This window comes from Lycorma delicatula, chromosome 3 (assembly GCF_047948215.1).
Source record: "Lycorma delicatula isolate Av1 chromosome 3, ASM4794821v1, whole genome shotgun sequence".
In the NCBI taxonomy this organism is placed as follows: Eukaryota; Metazoa; Arthropoda; class Insecta; order Hemiptera; family Fulgoridae; genus Lycorma; species Lycorma delicatula.
This window is the reverse complement of record NC_134457.1, coordinates 181,103,731-181,124,576: the sequence shown is the minus strand read 5'-3', so window position 1 is coordinate 181,124,576 and position 20,846 is coordinate 181,103,731. Positions and strand designations below refer to the sequence as shown.

Genomic DNA, 20,846 nt, shown 5'->3' with positions numbered 1-20,846 from the left:
TTCTGGTTTTATTCTTACTTATTTTTAAACTGAACTTGCATCCTATAAATTAATCAATCCCATTCAGAATCTCTTCTAACTCATATTTTTCTGTTATCAAAAAAACAGTATAATTGTCCCTAATTGCTAATAATTTAATTTTTTCCTCAATTATCCTCATTTTTCTCCTCAAATATTTACTAAATTCTCAGATTTCTCCTTTTAATTCCTGTACTACTTATGCTGTAAACTAGTTAAAAAACAATGAGGACAGACTACATCCTTTCCTCACTCCTTTTTGTAACAGTTTTCCTTTCTTCATTTTAACTCTCTTATCAGTACTACCAGATTCATGTATGTATTTTACATTAGTCTTTCCATATATTTCAGCCTGTGTATTTCTTAAATGTTAAACATTTTGCCATATTACTCTTCTGAATCCTGCCTTTTTAAGATTGGCCTGAGGATCAGAATGAGTATAAAAGAGGTTAGAATGACCTCTTTTCTATTCATGTTCTTTAGAAACTGAGCTGATCCACACTTTCTATTTACTTGTTAAATCGATTGTTTGACTTATAGAGCAGTGTAGTTCTTTATTTGACTGCTCCGCTTTCTGTGGTATATAACAGTCACTCTTATAAATTTGTGGATACTTTTTCAGTCTAAAAAACTTCAACATGTTATAATGACTCACTTCAGTTCTTATTTCCTAAAGAAGATAACTGATGTATGTTGTCGCTGCTTACTGTCTTATTTTTGTAAGCTTTTAGCTTTCTATCAAATTTTGATTCATAGTGAAAATGAAGTACAACTAATTGAAAAAATAATTAAATAGAAGCACAATTTTTGTATGTAAACTGTGCAGGAATATTGAGCTAATTTAATTAAAAGCTGTGAAACAAATTTAAAAAATGGAAGGATATAAGTTTTTTCTGTCTATGAATGGCTATTCATCTCGGCATAAAAAAGGGACTGAAATGATATCTTTTTAAATGTGTAGACAGACTGCGTGAATTTTCTGAAATTCTTTCTTTCTGATATTATTCTAAATATGAGGGCAGTCCAGAAAGTAACTTAGGATTGTGCCTAGCATGGAGATGGGTGAGGATAGAGCTGCCATCTTGACATCAAAACATTTCTACACTCTGTACACATCAAGCTGTTGTAGCGTGTGAACTGTGATTTTTCTACTTTGTTCATTGTGAATTATTGAAATGTGCACTTCAATAGAAAATTACGCGAGTTGTGAAGTGCATTCAGCGATTAGGTTTTTACTGGCAAAAAACCTCAAACCAATTGAAATTCATCAACAACTTTGAGAGGTGTATGGAGATGGAATAATGGGTGAAGGTGGAGTGAGGCAGTGGTGCATTCAGTTTAAAAATGGCCGACCAGTGTTCATGATGGGAACCACAGTGGTCGGCCTAGCCTTGTGACTGATGAACTGACAATGAAAATCAGCTACAGAATTCATTAAAATCACCGCATTACGATTACAGAACTCTTGCTTCATTTCCCCCAAATCACAAAGTTTACTGCATGAAATTGTATCGGGGAAGTTTGCTTATCACAAGTTTTGTGCAAGATGGGTGCCAAAAATCCAAGGCGGCAGATTTCTACAGAGAAGGAATTGAAAAGCTTCTGCATCATTATGATAAGTGCCTCAATTTAAATGATGATTGTATAGAAAAGTAGTTTAAGATTGTCCCTTTCAAATGTACATAATAAAATTTCTTTTTTTTATTTGATTAGTTTTTTATTTCAAAACTTAAGTTACTTTCTGGACAGCCCTCGTATATGAAGTAAGGTAATGAGACTGTTCAATGTATGGTAATTTGTAATGCAGGAATATGATCAGATATTTTTGTTATGTACAGATGACAGAATAATGTTATTACATAAAAAAAAAAAACTAAAATTATCAGTTACATGAGCCATTTTCAAACAGGTAAATTCAATATAAAGACATGTTGCAATGCAAACACATTTGCCTTCATTATTACCATCAACAAATTGGAGGACATCTATCCACAACTACTGGATTTGTCTTAAAACTGAAACCAGCATGTATTTCATTCCTGATAAAGCAATCGTTCGTTCTGTTAAGTTTTTAATTTTCTTCACTGCCTACTTTGCAAGCATGTTTTGTGTACGCATGCATAGTGCGTGCTAGATGGGCAGCTGGAAATTCGAATGGGTGAACAGCATTTAATTTAAAGGCCATGGGTACGTTTGGGTATTCAGTCAGCTTTGTAGCCTATTAGGGTAACATAGCTGACTGAATTCATCAGGTTTGGTATTTCAGGGAGGATGCAGATCAGAGGTGAGTAGACAAAATGTGACTTGATTTCAGCCATGTAAGACTAGATAGATGTTGTTTGGCTCATTTGCCATAAATTTGCTTTGTCACCTGCCTGGGGAAATCTGCGAGGGCTTGCATTCTGTATGTGTAAAGTTTATTTTTAATAAAACACTTTTAAAGAAAATTGTGTAAGTAACATCATTTAAAGAAAAGAGAGTTCAAAGCTCTCGTATAATCACTTTTTGTGAAAGCTGCACATGATGTTAAACACATCCCAGGTTAGATAAGAGGAGCAGAGCCTTCTGTTAATTCTCTTATACCCATCTTTGATGTGCTTTTTTCATAGCATTTTCAAAAGTAAATAAAAATTAGTATTTCTTTATTATCTGAGATTTATGACAAAGCTAGGTTTTAATTTTAAACTGATGAAATTAATGGAAATTGGTTTTTTTAATTTTTTTTATTTATCATTGAAAATGTTTATTTAGATGCAAGTGTAAACTTTTCAAAAAATTATAAATAGATGACAGTAATTTTTTAGATCGGTAGCTACAGAATTATAGCCATAATTAACAGTATAATATTTTTATTTGTAAAGCTATTATATTAAATCAATATTGTTAGACAAAATTATTCTTTTTTAATTCTAAAATATGATAAAATACTGAAATTCAAGTGACATGTTTTCTTTTATATAATTTTTTTATAAACTGTAATGTTAATTTAACATAAAATTGATCTTATTGAAAAAATTAATTGTATAACCCATATGTAAATTGGAGCCAAACTATAATTATTTTTTTGGAATTTTTGCAATGTTTATTATTTTTTACAACTTATGAATTTGAAAAGCTTGGGCATGCATTTTTATTTGTATACACTTATAATTATGAGTACACAATTATCAAATGGTTATTCAGTTATTTTATAATATTTATTTAATGATACATTTTCAAAAATTATTTTTCTTCAGTTATTATTATATACAATGTTTTAGGTTAATAACTAAAGTAAATATGTAATGATAAAATAGAATGTTTATGAAATTTTGAATTATTCCAGAGTTTATTTCAAATAATATTTTTAAATTTTGTTAATTGTTTTATTTCATGGTTTGTTAATTTTATTTTATGGTTTTATTTCAGAGAATGAAACATATAATGACTCTACTGATAGAGTTAAAATCACATCAGCAGTAACAAAAGAAGACAGCAATATTTTGAAGTCATATTTTATATTAGATCGTGCACAGATGTCTGACCGTGGTTCATACTCATGTTTAGCTCAGAATGCTGCTGTAACTGATAATCCTGTAGACCGTGAAATGCCAAAAGCTACTTGCTACGTCCGAATTAAGGGTACTCTTTCTTCTTTTTTTTTAGCCACTGTATTTAGAGTCAAAATGATGATAAAGCTTATGCAAAGCGTGAAAATAATAGTGTATAATAAAATATTAAATGAAAGATTTAAATATATTCTAAAAATATGTAATGGCTATTCAATTCATCAATTTAAAAAAAATTTAATTTAACAGAAACAAGCTTCTATTAAATATGTATAATTTATATTGATAATAGCAGTTGTTCTTTAGAATACTAAATTTACTTACATTATGGAAACTGTAATTTTATAGTGCTCCATTATTTCAATTTTCTGGTCCAAAATAATAATATAGACTCACATTTTCCCCATTTGAATGTTTATTAAATGATGTTAACATTCAAGTTGCTACGAGTTGACTATTGCAATATTTTTCATGTTACTTACAAGCATATCATCAGTTTAAGTCATGAAATAAAAATTTAAAAAGAATTTAGTTTACCTATGTAATATAAGCTACATGATGAAGGTTATTGAACTCTGCTGAAATGGCTAAACAGCTCAGCAGATATTAATAAAATCTCTAAAGATACAGAATCATTTTAAACAACATTAGTGTCGCATAGTACTTTTACTATAAACTCTGAAATTACAGGCTAAATTCATAAATAAGAAACCTCCTACGTTTAAAATTCTTAAATAAAAACTCGTAAAAGATATTTTTTTATTGATATACACAAGGGTGAATCAAATAGTAATTTTGCTATTCTACCCAGGAAGCAGTTTCCCGAGCTGGATTGCATAGTGCGGGGGGGGGGGGTTAATGTTCAGTGTGTTAGAGAGTGGTAACCAGCTTGGTTAGCTCCTACACTCTGTTCTGTCGTCAGTACAGCCATGAGTGAGCAAAAGATTCTGTCATCTGTTGCACAACGTATAATCATAAAGTTTTAGTTTATAATCAATCATAAACTAATGAAGGTGTTAAACCCACGAAAATTCGTTTAAAGGTACAGTTTGGGGATGCTACAGTGTATTGATGCTCAATCCATTATCACTGATCATCTTGGCTTTAGAAAAAGTAGTGCTCAATGGGTTCGAGATTGTTGACCAAAAATCAAAAACAGGTCAGGTTGGAGATCTGTGAGAGACTTCTGAATAAATTTCAGCAAGAAGGGGACAATTTTTTGAAGACATTGCCACACATGTGATGAGACATGGGTCCATCATTACACTCAGAGTCAAACATGGTAAGTAAAGAGCGGTGAAGGAAGGATAATAGCTGCCCAGTGATGTGCAAAACCTGTCTGTCAGCCGGAAAATTTCTTGCAATAATTTTTTTACTCAAAGGGAGTTTTATTCTTGATTTTCTCCACAATCAATGAACAGTGAATTCGGCTTACTACTGCCAGCTGCTACACTCAACAAAAGCTGCCTAACGAAGCAAAAGACAGGGTATACCCATTACAGATGTCATTCTTCTCCTTGACAACGCCAGGCCATACACCACGATTTTGGCAATGGATAAATTGGAAAAATGTATAGGGAAACCCTCAAACACCCTCCTTACAGTCCAGATTTGTCCCCCTTTGATTATTTTTTGTTTGCACTCTTGAAAGAATTGCTTGGAAGGGAACGATTCGAAAACAATTAAGACATCAAAGAGAACGTGTGCAGTTGGTTGACAACTCGTCCTCAAACTTTATGAACAAGGAATAGTCAAGCTTCTAATTCATTGACAGAAGTGTGTATTTCGTACAGGAGACTGCATAGAGAAATGATGATGATATTGTTTATATTATCAATCAATAAATTTATTTTTTTTAAATTATAGTTTGATTCACTCTCATAATTAATAGCTTTTATTTAAAAGTCAACATCAGAAAAATTAATTTCATTTTATTTCCTTTATAATACAATTATCAAGAATTCTTTAAGTTTATTAGAATTATTGAGGTTTATTAGAATAATAATATTGATGACTGTTTCAGTATCAAGATAAACTTTCATAATGCTAAATATTACACCAACAATGTTGTAACAAACAAGCTCATTTTTAAGTACTGTCTTGACATTAGGTTTCACTAAAAATTAAATTATTGGTTACACTAAAATTAAATTATGAAAATCCAAGTTTAGCTGTGATAATTTTATGGAAGTTCTAGTAACCTACACACACACACACATACACACACACAATCATCATATACACACTAGCTTACTATATGTGTATGTGGGTCCTTAATGCTGTTATATAAAACAAAATTTTGTTTTCATTTAATTTGTAGCTATTTAGTGCTGTTTGTGCTAGAAATAAATTTCTATGGAAGTTAGATATGGAGTTATAAACAATATATATATATATATATATATATTATAATAAAATTGAATCTGCAGATAGTTATTCCCTAAAAAGAGATTTCATTTTGAAAAATGTAATTATAAAGTAATATTTATAGTAATGTACTAGGGGTGTGAAAAAAACTGGAATGCAACAACTGTACTTCGATTTAATGTATTATTAATAAATGTTATGGTATCATAAAGTTGATATTCCAAAATTCTACTCAAAGAATAACCAATAAAAAATGTATTTTTGAAATAAAGAATGAAGTTGGGTGAGCGCTGTCATAATGTTATTTCACATAGTGGTTTACATTCTGAAATATCTGTATACTACAAACAAATTTATTTTCCTAATTTTTTTTTACTTATTTAATAAAATAATGATCATAAAGGAATTCATTAACATAAGTTAAACTTACCATATTAATTTTCAATAATTAGTCTCTGCTGTATCCCACAACTTCAGTTCGTATTAAATTCTGTAGTCTAGATACAAAAACTAAGTATATGTTAATGAAACTGGTTATTGAAAATTAATATGGTAAGTTATCCAATTACTGTTTTGGTGGTATGTATTTCATATAATATGTATGTATCTGTTTAATCACTCATTCAAGATGATTATTCTGTACCAGGAGTTGAAAATTAAGAAGTCTGTCAAAGTAGGATGCTACATATGATAGACTGATGGCTTTCAGGAGATGTGACTTGAGTTGGAATCTACAGGCTATTAATATCAGAAATGCATTACAGGTCTATCCTTGGCATAACTCCACAAAAATAAATCTAATAAAACTATATCTGTTTATTTTGGTGTCTTAAGGTGTTTTTCATGATCAATTCATCTATCATGAGAACTGAAATAGAGTCGGTCTTGAACAATTTATTCTAAGTGTGGCAGGTGCACCCTGTTATAGAAAAAAAGTAGCTGGACCAAAAAAAAACTCTTTATGGACATAGCAAATAAAACTAGTGTTATTAAGGAAAGTTGTACTGATTATTTGCATGAGATTATTATTAACATTCATTCAAGTGTCATCATATTTCAATGACAAGATTTGATCTTATAAGCCTCTTATTTATATATTTTGCCTGACTTCTGAGAACTAAAAAAAAAAAATAATTTAACTTGAAAAACCCTCGCCTTGTAGATAAACATTACCGTGTAATAAAAAATCCTAGTCATAAAAGTGACATGATGAGGAGGATGCTCGGATGATTTGCTCTATGTATATGAACAGTTATATTTTTTGCACACAACAATGGGGAAATTTTATACAGTACACATCACATGAAGCACACCGTATAGACCTAGACTGGCTCAATTGGAATGCTTTGGACAGCTTTAAGAAGAGTGACTCCTAGTTGGTCAACATGATCATTTTAGCGACGCAGTGTGAAGCTTTAGTGTTCTTGTGGTAAGGCAATGATCAACTGTACTCTGAGATATCCTGGAGCCATAGACCACCCTTTTTTTGTATGGATGTACCACTTTATTTTCATGTGATTACTGTATCATCCACTTTGTTCACCTTACTATATTATCATTTACATAACTACATGAATTTTTTTAATTTATATAAAAAAACTATTTTGTTGTATCTTTTATAAATTTTTATTTTGTTAGATAAATATGCTGCTTTGTGGCCTTTCTTGGGTATCTGTGTTGAAGTTGTTGTCTTGTGTACCATCATTTTCATTTATGAAAAGAAGAGGAACAAGGCTGAACTAGAAGAAAGTGACACTGACCAGAGTCCAGAACAGTAAGTTTAATTTGATTTCTATCAGTTTTTTAAATTACATATTTACTTTTGATTGCACATTAACCTTTTTGTAATTAAAAGTAATGTTCATACATTATCTTTTAACTTGTTAAAAATATATTATTTTTTATGTCATAGAATTTTATTAAGAGTTATAGTCACGTTGCTTTTCAAATTTTTCAGAATTTTTTTTTAAAGTTTTTCAGTTTGACTTATTAATTACTTCAGCGGCAGTCAAATATATCTTTTCTAAGATTTAATTGTCATCAATGTTCTGTTTTAATCGCTTTCTACTTTCTGTTTTGAATCACTTGTTTGAATGAGGTTTTTATTAGTCGTTTTAATATTATATTTTATATATTATAAATTTGAGAGGAATGTGTTCAAATATTTTGAGCCATAAAACATCTGTAAAACACTTTGCTTAACAGTAGCCTTGACTATTGTGTGAGCTGTAATATGAATCTTATGAATGGCTTAGTATTATACTGTTTGATTTTCAGCAGCTGATAAAAAGTAGTAATTTAAAACTGTGATTTCAGTTTACCCATTCATTCATTTATTTTTAAGTTTATAAGAAGTAATGAATTATTAGGCCCAATTTTTTCTTAAACCTAGCGTAAAGTTACGTTTGAAAAAATAATCAACTAACATGAATTGATATAAAAATCTAAACTTTGTATTGCATCCAGTTTCTTTTCTTGTTTTGAAATTTGATTCAGTGGTTTTTTTCCATTTGGTTCATTATAAATCTCTTTTTTATGATTAGTGAGGGTATAATGATTGAGTATTTATATTGTTATTTTTTACAAATGTAGCAAAATATACTAAATAAGTATGTTATGCAAAAACTAATATACATTTTTTATATTAGATGTGATCAGTAAACTGGGACATTTGAAAGTGTTAATTTTGAAATTTACATTATATCCAACATAATAGATTACATTCATTGAAATTAATATATATATATATATATATATATATATACATAATTTTACGGATATTAATCTTTTTAAGATTCATATTATTCCTCTTTACTAAGAAATTATTTTTAAATTTTGTTAAATAAACCACACAGTACAAAATATTAAGATACAACATATCTTACCTTTATCATTAAACTACTTTCTCTGGATCCCGCATACTCAGTTCAGTCATGATTGAAATAATTCCATTATTGCATAATAAAAATACTAATATAATGATAATTACATATTAATTTACATGAGTGCTGCTATCTGTTGCAGTTTTCATAAGAATGTCTCCCATAAAAATTGACTGTTAGTTTATCAAATTGAAATTTTGTTTGTATTTATGTATGTAATATTTTTCTAATATATTTAATTTTATGTCATCTTTATTAATTTCTGATATTTCTAAATTTGTGTTGATATCAGTAATAGAAGAATATTTTTTTATTAAATGGTCTGCCACATTAGATAAAGCTAATTATTATTTTTGTAATTTCTATAATGTTCAAGAAATCTAGTTTTAAAGGATCTCTTTGTTTTTCCTGTATAAATACATCACAATAATTTTATAAATTCCACACTTATTTTTATTTTATTATTTTTGTTTTTTTAAATATTTTATATTTTATTGTGTGGTTATTAGCTTTATATGCTGGTTTAAATATTTCTTTATTGTAAGTTTTAATAATGTTTTAATTGAAAATTATTAGTATATAAATAAATACTTAATGAATATTTTTTCACTCTTTTGTGTATTATTTATTATACAAGGGTTTTCTGAAAAGTTTTGAGCCTAACATAGACATATTATTTCTATCAAATATAGTTTTATTTTTCAACAAGTCTTCTTTCAAGTCTATGCACTTTAGCCCAGCGATGCTCTACCTTCTTTAACCCTTCCAAATAGCGTTTTTCTCCACAAAATAGGCATTTACATATGTGATAACCTCCTCATTCAATGAAAATCTCTTTCCTCCAAGTGAAACTTTAAGGTTAGGAAACGAAAAAGTCGTTTGGGACCAGATCTGGTGAATAGGGTGAATAGTTAACCAATTCAAAGTGCAATTTGTGAGTTTTAGCCATGGTGACCGTCAAAGTGTGAGCAGGCACATTGTCCTGGTGGAAAAGCACTTTCTTCTACAAATTTAGTCATTTTTTTGCAATTTCTGCCTTCAGCTTGTCAAGTAATGATGTGTAATACTGTTCTGTTATTGTTTTTAGTTTTTGAAAATAATCGATAAACAGAATTCTGTTACTTTCCCAAAAAACAGTCACCATCACCTTCCTGGCCACCCAACAGTGAGTCTTATTCTTTAAGACTTTGGGGGTTGCCTTTCCCATGGCCCTGGCCTCTGCAGCTTTTCTTCCCACTACACCCTAAGCTGCAAAACACTGTATACATACATTACACCAAGAACACTGCACAAATTACAACATATACCCTTTTACAACTATACATTCTACATTATTTCCTCTTTTACTTACACTCAGTGGCATTGCGACACCTTACGAAACGCAATTGTAACCCAAGATGGAAACTATCGTGCTGATTGGTGAATAGCTCTACTTAGTGAGTCTTGAACGAAGTCCTCTGAGTACGTGGGCAAACCCAGTTGTAAGCTCTTGAAACCTCATTAAATCAGATGTCTCTTTCATCACTGCAACATCAAATAAAGCTCCTGTAAATGCAGGCAACCAACAGTGTTGATCGTGCAGTGAGCTGAATAAGCTTGTTCAGGTGTTATCTGATCAGATTACTTCACTTACTGCAACTATTTCTGATTTAACAAGAAATCAGTAGTTACAACTAGTGAGACTAACATTAGTGGGATCCCTCTCAAAGTTCCTGCCCCTAAAATTTTACCTTTGCAGACTGTTAAATAAATAAGATCTCTGTTAAGGGAGCAAACACAACCACCTTCTCTGGGATGTTCTGCATCTACTGGAGGATATAGTAGAGGACCACCTGACCACAGGGCATCAGAGTTCTTTAAAACAAAAAATTCAAAAAAGGAAAACCGAATCACCTACAGCTAATTTTTTCATATTTATTTATCTGTATTTCTATATCCAACTACCTTAATGAGCATTATTCTGTGGAACGTTAGAGGTCTTTGTTCCTGCATTGAAGATGTTAAGACTGTTGATGCATGCACATGAACCATTAATAATGTGCTTCTAAGAAACGCATCTGTTGCTACTGCATCTTCATTGAAAATGCAGTAGCAACAGATAGACCTGTGATAGGTAATACTGTCTTGTAGGTAGTAGAGAGAGTGGTGGAGTTGCTATTTTCATATGAAAAAGGTGTCAGCTACAAGGCTACAACTAGCTACCCTCATTCCTGCTGTTGCTGTAAAAATCTCAGTCCCCCTTTAAATTGCGTATCTGCAATTTGTATCTCTTGCCAAACTGTGATTTCAATGCTCTAGAAATGTGAAATCCCATTGCTGCCGTTAATAATAGGAGACTTTAATGCAGGGCCTTAGAAATGTTTACACAAATGCGTTTTTGGTACAAAGTAAGCAAATGAGGCACTCAACGTGCAGATAGCTTACGCATATTCAATTCTTCAGTTAATATATGACTATATTCTTTTGATTTGCCCATAGCCTCTGCTATCTCTCTAATCTTAATTCTTGAGTTGTCCAGTACCATTTGATGAACTTTTTTTTGATGATTTCAAAAAACCCATCTTTTCACTGACAAATGATCGGACAGAGTGTCCCTGTAAACAGCATCCAAATCTGTTTTAATTTGCGTAGGTGTATTGCCTTTCAATTGCACGTATTTAATTACGGCACGATATTCAATTTTTTCCGTTTCACAAAAACGCTCACGACTTACTCAAATGATTATCAAACAACAACTGAGCATCCAAAGTGACTGAAATTTTAGTGAGTACATTTCAACACATGCGCAAATACATTCCTTAACTTTTGTTAATGAGTGCTACAATCTTCATGTTAAGGCTCAAAACTTTTCAGACAACCCTTGTATACAGGGTTGTATCTTACAGCATACTATAAGTATGCTAGGATACTGTTCCTTTTGTCATAACCATTCTATTGTTTTTATTTACGTTTAAGCTGTTTACTTTATTTACTAATTTGTAACAATTTTTTATATAAAATATATTAGGTAAATTCATTTTATTTCTAAGAATGTTAACTATTATTTTGGATATAATATAACAGGGGACAGATATAAAATTGATTAAAGGGTTTGCATTGGGATGTTTAATTAATGAATTATTGGTAGTCCGGTTAATTTAGGGGCAATTGTCAAACATCTTATTATTTTTAGAAATTTGTTAGTTGGGTCATTTCCTCAAATTTATTATCAACATTGTATTGTTTACATTGTTTCAATTGTTACATTTATCAAATGTCATGATAAAACTGGTGTATTGTTTAATCTGATTTTATTGTTAAAGATTGTTTGTATTTATTTTTTCTCTTAATTACCACTTGTATGCTGATTTAAATTAAATATTAATTTATTAATATAAATTAAGTAATAAACTAATAACCACACAATAAAATATTTAAAAAATAATAAACAACAATCTGTGTGGAATTTATAAAATTAAATGTAATGATTGTGATCGTATTTACATAAGATTCCTTGAACATTATAGAAATTACAAAAGTATAAATTAGCCTTATCTAACATGGCAGACCACCTAATAAACAATAAACATTCTATTTTTGATATTAGGGTCAATTCATTTGAAGTGATCCATGGGTGGTTGCTTTGAACAATACAAAAAAAAATTTAACTTATACACTTGTTTCCTACATGTTTCAAGACCTTAAGGACTTGATAACTATTTTTATTTTTTTTATTTAAGCAGTTTACCTGTGGCAGCCATTTTTGTTACGGTGTGCATACCTATTTTTGTAATTGTAAGGATTTGCAGAAAAAATCATATTTAAAAAAACTATTGCTCCTTGAAGGATGAAACAAAAAGCAATTTATTCGTATTTTCTCAAGGTAAAAGATTGGTCCAGTGGTTTATTTACCTATCTCTCCTCTTTCTATGAGAAAATTACCAATAAAGTTGAACATGAAAAACTGTAATTTCACTTTTGGTAATTTTTTTGAATAGGCAGGAATGGCATACACAGTTTGAATTATTTTTTTATGTGTAGGTATATGTTAGTAGTTTTACCGTAAATAATATTACTGGTGATATACTTACCCCTAAAATTTTATGAATTTTTGAAAAGTAATTTTTTTTTTAATTCAGATTTTGGGTTCAAATAACTCTGATGGGGCTGGTGATAAAAATATCAAAGTTGTACAACATGCAGTGTTTTTGTAGATATTTATGGCAAATAAAAAACGTTTTCGTGTATTGTACTAATAAAAAAGTTATAACCTCTCAAAAATCATGAAAAACCTGTTAAACATGATATTTTGACGCAATAAGTGCTCCAAGGGGGTTGCATGTCTTCTTGGCACTTTATATTTTTATACTTATTACTGTAGTTTAAATTTACTTGTTTAAACCATTCAACTGCAGTGTTCATGTTATAACAGGCACTTGAAGTCGTTTCCAGTTGTCAGGAAAATTCATGTTAGACTGTTCAGTCTGACATTAGTCAGTGACCTGTTCACATCTTTACCAATTGTCTCAAATTTCATCCTGTGTTTGGAAGTGTTTACTAAAATAAATTTTACTTAATAATATTATATTAGCAAATTTTAAAATCAATTAAATTTTTACAGTATTTTCAAGTAATTTCACATAAAACAATGAAAGAAAAATGTTCCATAGAAATTTATGTGAATGAAGAGTGTCATAAAACAGTGTATAGTATAATGAGTGCCAAAAGAACTCATTAAAATTTGTGAATTTAGTGATGAAAACCAACAACTTATTATTTTTTTTACGTGTTAATCCAGATGTCACTAGTGTTTGTCAGTATCATGAAAAAATGTTTTTGTCAAAATTCAGTCATGTGTATGGGCAGTTCTGTTGTCCTCATAAAAAAACAGTTAAGAAAAACTTAAGACAAATAACATTAGATCAAGTTCTTAAAGAACTCATTTTTCCAAATTTAAATTTAGTTCCTGAAAGTCTCTTTGTGTTAACCGTTACAAAAGTATTTTTCTGAGTACAACAAGGCTTTGTATGAATGCGAAAACCAAGAACAATGCATTGTCCCACATCACAGTATTGAACATTTATTTGTTGGATGCTGTTTGTAGCATTTAGGGTGTATTATCTCCATCAAAATAATTAAAAAATTAAGCATGGATCAACGACCTGAGCATTAAAATTTAAAATAAGGTATCTGAAAAATTAAAAAAGAATCTTGAATTGATTTTGACTCAAAAATTTCTGAAAATGAAAATCCAGCTCAATCTTCTTCACGTGAATATGATAGTCTTATTTTAAAACTAAAAGGAAAATGTGTTCTTGCTTCTAAAGAAGATAGGTTAAAATTGATGTTTGGTGTTGGCAGACTTTGCAGAAAACTTTTCTCTCTTGTTTAAGATGAGATACAAAGCTTCCATTGGGTCAACAGTCAAGCCAGATTTTACCCTTTTGTGTTCTATTTCAAGGAAAATGATACAACACAAAAGTGTCTGTATTTTAAGTGATCACTTGAAGCATGATTTTATTGCTTTCAAAAACTTTCAACAGACCATATCAAGGAAGTACATCTGAAAATTAAAAACTCATCAATTTTATTATGGTGCTTCAAGTCAGTTTAAAAATAAATAAAAAAATTGCTAATTTGTGCAGTCACAAAAAAGACTTCGACCTTAAAGCCAAATGACACTTCTTTGGATCATCCCATGGGAAAAACACCTGTGATGGTGTGGGAGGAACAACAAAACAAGAGATGGCAAAGACAAACCTGCAAAGAGCATTAAACAGTCAGATATGTTGATGAAATGCATTCATTTTTGAATCACAAGCTGAAAAACATCAAGTATTTTTTTATTAAATCATATGAGGTAGCTAAGATTTCAGAAACTCTAGAAACCATTTGACTTCTGTGAAAGAGTTGTTTGTATAGAAGCTACCACAAGTATGTTCCTATGTCAGAAGGCATTGTAAGATGTTATTTTACTTCAGACTCCAAGGACTATGAAGACCATCCTGTGTCAAGTATTGTACCACTTTCACTTAAGGAAAAAGACTCTATTGCTTGTGTGTATGATGGTCAGTGGTGGATAGGAGAAGTATGGTGTGTCCAGGTTGCTTTTTTTCCACCCATCTGGACCACATACATGATTTCAAAAGTCTCAACAAGTGTGGGTATCGATCTGCAAAGTCCTGAGAAAGTTGACATCACTTGAACTAGCTACAGTGACGGGTCGTTAGCACACAATTTCAAGAGAATTATCAGAAGAGATATCACAGCTGTTAGTTAAAAATGCTAAATAATAAACTTTCACTGCTATAAAAACAGGCTATTTCATTGAAGAATAATTCAAATTTTCCTACAATTTATTTTTTCTTCAGTAGTGTTTACAAGTAAACCAATATAAAAATGAATTCTTGAAAAAAGATATAGGCTACTCATTGAAATCTCAGTTTGGGTAAGCTTTACAAGCATTTTTGAATCAAAGTTGTATTAGGTTAGTTGTATTGGTTAAGTTATTAAATTACATCCTGTCATTAATAATTTAAAAAAAACCATTTTAAAAATATTGAAAACAACAACTTCAACTACACAGGGGCTAAATATGAAAGATACATAAAAAATTGAATGTGCAAAGAAGACAAGAAATCCCCTTGGAGCATTTATTTGTTGAGACAAAATTGTATCGCTTTAACAGGTTTTTCATGATTTTTGAGTGGTTATTACCTTTTTATTAGTGCAATACACAAGAAACGTTTTTATTTACCATAAACATCTATAAAAACACTGCAAGTTGTACAAATTTGAGATTTTTATCACCAGTCCCATCAGAGTTATTTGAACCCAAAATTTGAATTTAAAAAAAAAAATTAAGTTTTCAAAAATTCATAAAAATGTAGGGGTAAGTATATCACCAGTAATATTATTTATGGTAAAACTACTAACATATACCTACACATAAAAAAATAATTCAAACTGTGTATCCTATCCCTGCCTCTTTAAAAAAATTACCAAAAGTGAAATTTCACAATTTTTCATGTTCAACATTAATGGTAATTTTCTCATAGAAAGAAGAGAGATAGGTAAATAAACCACGGGCCAATCTTTTACCTTGAGAAAATATGAATAAATTGCTTTTTGTTTCATCCTTCCAGAACCAGTAGTTTTTTAATGATGATTTCTAATGGATTTTTACTCATTAGTGCAAATTTAGAAATATTAGAAATTAATAAAGATAACTAAAATTAAATATATTGAAAATTAATATATATATAAAATCAAAATTTTGATTTTATAAACCATCAGGCAATGTGTTAGGGAAACAGTCTTATAAAAACTGGTACAGATATTAGCACTCATATAAATAAATTAATACACAATTTTCATTATTTTAGTATTTTTAATGTTTAATTAAATATTTCATTCATGACTGAGGATGCAGATTTCATAAAAGTACTTGAATGATTAAATTAAGGATTTAAGGTAAGATATGTCTTTCCTCAATATTCTGTGCTAGATGGTTTATATTATTAGCATTTAATATATATATCTTCATTCAGTACAATTGAGTAAAAAAAAAATATATTATTTTAAGGGTCGTTGTTTTTTAAACCATAAATAGTGTTATTTTTCAAAATGTTTTGTTTTTATTAAGAAAAATGTAAAAATCAAAACTTTTACTCATGTCATTCTGCTAGCAATACCAAACTAATAATTAATGTAATAAATTAGTAAAATTCAGTATTGAACAAAAAACAAAAACATGATCAGTGGAACTAGTCAAGTATGTGGTTATGATAACAAACAGCCAGACAAAAAACAGTCATTCTTATTACTCTTACTAACTGTAGAACTAAGATTAACAATGATCTGTTTATTCTGATAAAACTAAAATAAAAACATAAAATTTATTAAATTAAACCCAATATATTCTCTAGTGTTCTCTTTTTAATAAGTCTTTCTCTGTTATTTTGAAATTTTTTAAAAGCATGGTAAAATCATAAGACACCACATTTTATTTTCTAGTTTAAACAGACCCTGAATTCAGTTGTAAATATTTACAATTTCTACAGAAGATAATGGATCTGAAACATTAAAAAAAATCAGTGTTATATTTTTAGTAGTTTTCAAGGTATTGAAAAATTATCATGTGTCCGTTTTAAAGATCCTTCATATAAGATAGCTAGAAAAAACCGAAATGTATCTTACCCAAGGCTTACATCCAGTTTCATGTTCAATTTAAAACAAAAAAATCATAAGTAGAATTTACTCCTGTAAATGAAATATGTAACTTGTGGTTCAAGGAATTGCAGGTTTTGCTTATTATGATCTATTGATTTTTTTTTTTATATGAGAAGTGTCATTATCTCCAAAGACCCTTTTTTTACAGAAAAAACTGGCCATATTTAAGACTTAAATGTTCATTGTAAATGAAAATAAATTAAATTGCCTTTAAATTTAATTTACACTTCTAATTTTTAGATATCATATCAGATTCATTATCCAAGTTACACCTTTATATGATCTTATTAGAATTGTTGATCTTATCTGTTTCCTCATCTTCAGTGAAATATAAATCATATGATTCTGCCTAGCTATAATCAATCAACTTTGCTTTAGTCATTGGACCAAAAAAGAAATTCAGCTATCTAAACTTATGATAGTTATATTTTTATTTTTTGTATTTGTATTGTTTTTTATTCTTCTTTAAAACCTTTTTATATTTCTATTTTAAATAAAAATTAATTTGTTTTTTAAATTTGTATAATACTGAAATTTAAAAAAAGCAACAAATAGTAAAATTTATACGTTTAAACTATTTTCAATTTATTTTGCTTCAAAAATATAACCCATATCTGTTATCTCTTATTATATATTATTACCACTATTAGTTTTTTTAATTATTACTGACACGAGGTGGTATCAAAAGGTTCCCAGTTAAGTATTGCACCAATAGATGACAGCACAGGATTATGTTAACACGAAGTCCAACCTGTAAACTTTATAATGTAGTGTGCCAAGTAACATTGCTGTGTTTATCTTGGTAGTTGTTAAATTGCTGTTTTTGTGATTGTGTGAGGTAGTCTGCAATTATGCCATGGATAAGAATTAGGAACAAAGAGCCAATGTGAAATTTTTCATTAACCTAGGAAAATTGACTACAGAGACATTCACTTTGCTTATGCAGTGATTACAGCCATGAGATAATGGATCGCTTACAAAGTTTTGATTAACATGCATGATTCAAAAGCACAAGAACATCCCTGGAGGATAAAGAATGATCTGGAAAACCTTCCACTAGCACCATCCCCAAAAATTTGGCAACTTGTGCATGAGGTCTGTCAGAGGATGATCAACAATATTGCTGACATTGGCATTTGAAGATAAACATTAGGTGAAAGCAATCAATCTGTGACATTTGAAGAACTCGATTCTTGATGGCAACAATGCACCCATCACCATGCTTTACTTAATAATAATTTTCTCGTAAAAAAGAACAACACATTATTTGTAGTTCTGCACCCACAGTTCACCAAATTTAGCTCCTGCAGATGACTTTATTTTTCCTGAAGAAGAAGTAGATGAAAGGTCACAGTGCATAGATCCTGTGCAGATCACAGATTTTTCACGATTCACATAACAAAATACAATTTCAAAGCTGCATTCCAGAAGTTATCTGGAACACTGGTACCAGTGTATTATTGTGCAACTTAAATACTCTGAAGGAGATAATGTTTAAATTTAGGTAAATTAGTACTTTTCTTTAAATAGAACTGGGTTGGGAACTTTTTGATACCAGCTCATAGCTTTTGGAAAGTGCATCTTCTCTAAAAATAATTTATCAAACCCTTTCAAATCAAAAAACTTTAAAGAAGTTATTTATTAAACATGGAGAACTTCTGTTATAAATTAAAAGACAAATTGTATATGTTGATGAGTTTGTGGTAATTTTATGATATAAAATTTAATGTGTGTTTAACTGCAGTTTTAGAAAATAGTTTGTGAAATGCTTGTTGTGTAATTTATTTAGTACTTTATTTTTCTTTTTCTATATCTATTAGCTAAACCAATATCTGATTCAACGCTTAACTATTCATCTAGCAGTTGTCTGCCTGTTAATACATTACACTTGACTTGCTCTGCATCGAGTATGTGTAAAAAAAAAAAAATGTGTTCTATTATGTAGCTTACTGTGGTGGCTACTAATAAATGATTGTTTTTTCTTTTTGTATTCTACAGACAAAAGAAATGAAAATGTATTTGCTGTACATTATTAATTTTTTGGAGAGGACATATGCTAATTGATGATTATAAAATAAAACAAAAAATAGGCAAAATTATTTACTTTATTGCCTTTTATTCATGTTAGTACGTGATTCATTTACATAGATGGTAAGTTTGATATATGTTTGTAAACATGTATATAGTTAGTTCAGTTTTTTAACTGTTCATTTTCCTTTTTTTCTTATTTCTGTAGTATTAAAATACGTGTGGTAAAAATCGCAAAATTGATTGTAATAAATTAATAACTGAACTGCTCTATGTGCTGCTATATTTGTTATTAACAGTAAAAAAATAAAAAAATGGAAAATAATGTGCTTAATAATCACAGTAAACCTCATAATTGAAATTTAGTGTTGTATAAATAGAATAGCATTAAATTAGAATCATAGTTGCCTATGCAGTTAAAACTACTTTTTATAACAGTACTACAAAAAATGATTGAGATTTTTTATTTTAAATATCATTTACATTAATATATAGTTAATGCGTTTATTTATTCTGATTTAATATATTGATATATTTCTTACTTCATCAAAGATTTCTAAAATAGATTTAATTTTAAGCTTTTAGAAAAATAAACCAAATGAGTTTTATAATCAAGATCTGCATAAAAAATTTTGAAATAAAAACATTTGTTGTTGAAATATGCTAACCAGAAAATGCTTATTTTTTCAGTTATAGTGGATTTTGTTTGTACGTTTTTGTATTTTAACAAACTCTCATAAAACATTTATCACCTCACATTAACAAAGTACAATTCATTTTTCTTGATTGTAATTGCCAATAGTGTCTGGTTGATAATTTTATTATTAAAATATGCACAGCATTTTTATTAAATTTTTTTTTTTTTGTTAGTATCAAATTTACTTTATTCACATATTTTTTTTTTTTTTTTAATTAGAAGTATAAGTTATATAAAATATTAGTACTAATCGCTGAGTTATATATTCATTCATGAAAAATTAACTTTTATTATAATAATACCACGTAATACTTCATATATGGAATAATCTTTTTTTTTCTAATTTTAAGGAAAATTAGGTTAAAATATATACAGGCAAGAAAACAAAAGAAATAGGTCTGGAAATATACGTATAAGTCCAAGATATAATTTGATAGCCCTTACTAACTTGGGTTAAAAAGGCTAATATTGTCAGAAATTGTAGAAAACCATTCCTTTATATTTTATGACGTCTTAGTTTTTTCCTGATTATGTAACATTAATATAAATCTAGTTGCATAATTGTTAGTTTTTTGTTTTTTTTTTGCAATATGTATGCACAAATCGTTTAACTACAAAGCAGTTGTAGATATGTTTTTCAAATATAAATTAACTCTTACTGCTGTTTTTCTCAGGCCAGGAAACCGTTAAAATTAATCTTCTGAATATGTTTTCTTAGGCCTTTTACATGTTTTATTTGTTGCCTTTCATTAAACATTACTAAGTAATGTTTAGCTTAGATTTTGCTAAGTGCAATGTAGTATTACTAATACCCAGGTCCCAGGTCTGAATCCCAGTCAAGATTGGCACTTTTCAGACCATAAAAATGTTCCATGTCACACTTAAAATTATGTTTAATTTGTTAAAATAATCCGTTCATGTGATATCTTACATTTAGAGGTTGTTAATATCAGTTTAATATTATATACATATTTAATTTAGATGGTTTTCAATAAATGATTTTTATGGGGGACTGAAATTCCCTAGGAACATTTTGCTTGCAATACCTCTCCTGATTGGTCATTTCCTCTTTCCGACTTCTTTCCTGAAACTATT

At 29.2% G+C, this 20,846-nt stretch overlaps 1 protein-coding gene across 1 annotated transcript in view; it reads left to right on the top strand.

Annotated features, from left to right (window-relative positions):
• Bsg (immunoglobulin domain-containing protein Bsg) overlaps positions 1-20,846 on the top strand; it is an 88,868-nt gene that overhangs the window by 35,640 nt on the left and 32,382 nt on the right. The window contains exons 5-6 of the mRNA XM_075359255.1: positions 3,427-3,639; positions 7,572-7,707. Coding sequence (XP_075215370.1) covers positions 3,427-3,639; positions 7,572-7,707 — 349 coding nt within the window. The remainder of the gene's footprint in view (positions 1-3,426; positions 3,640-7,571; positions 7,708-20,846) is intronic.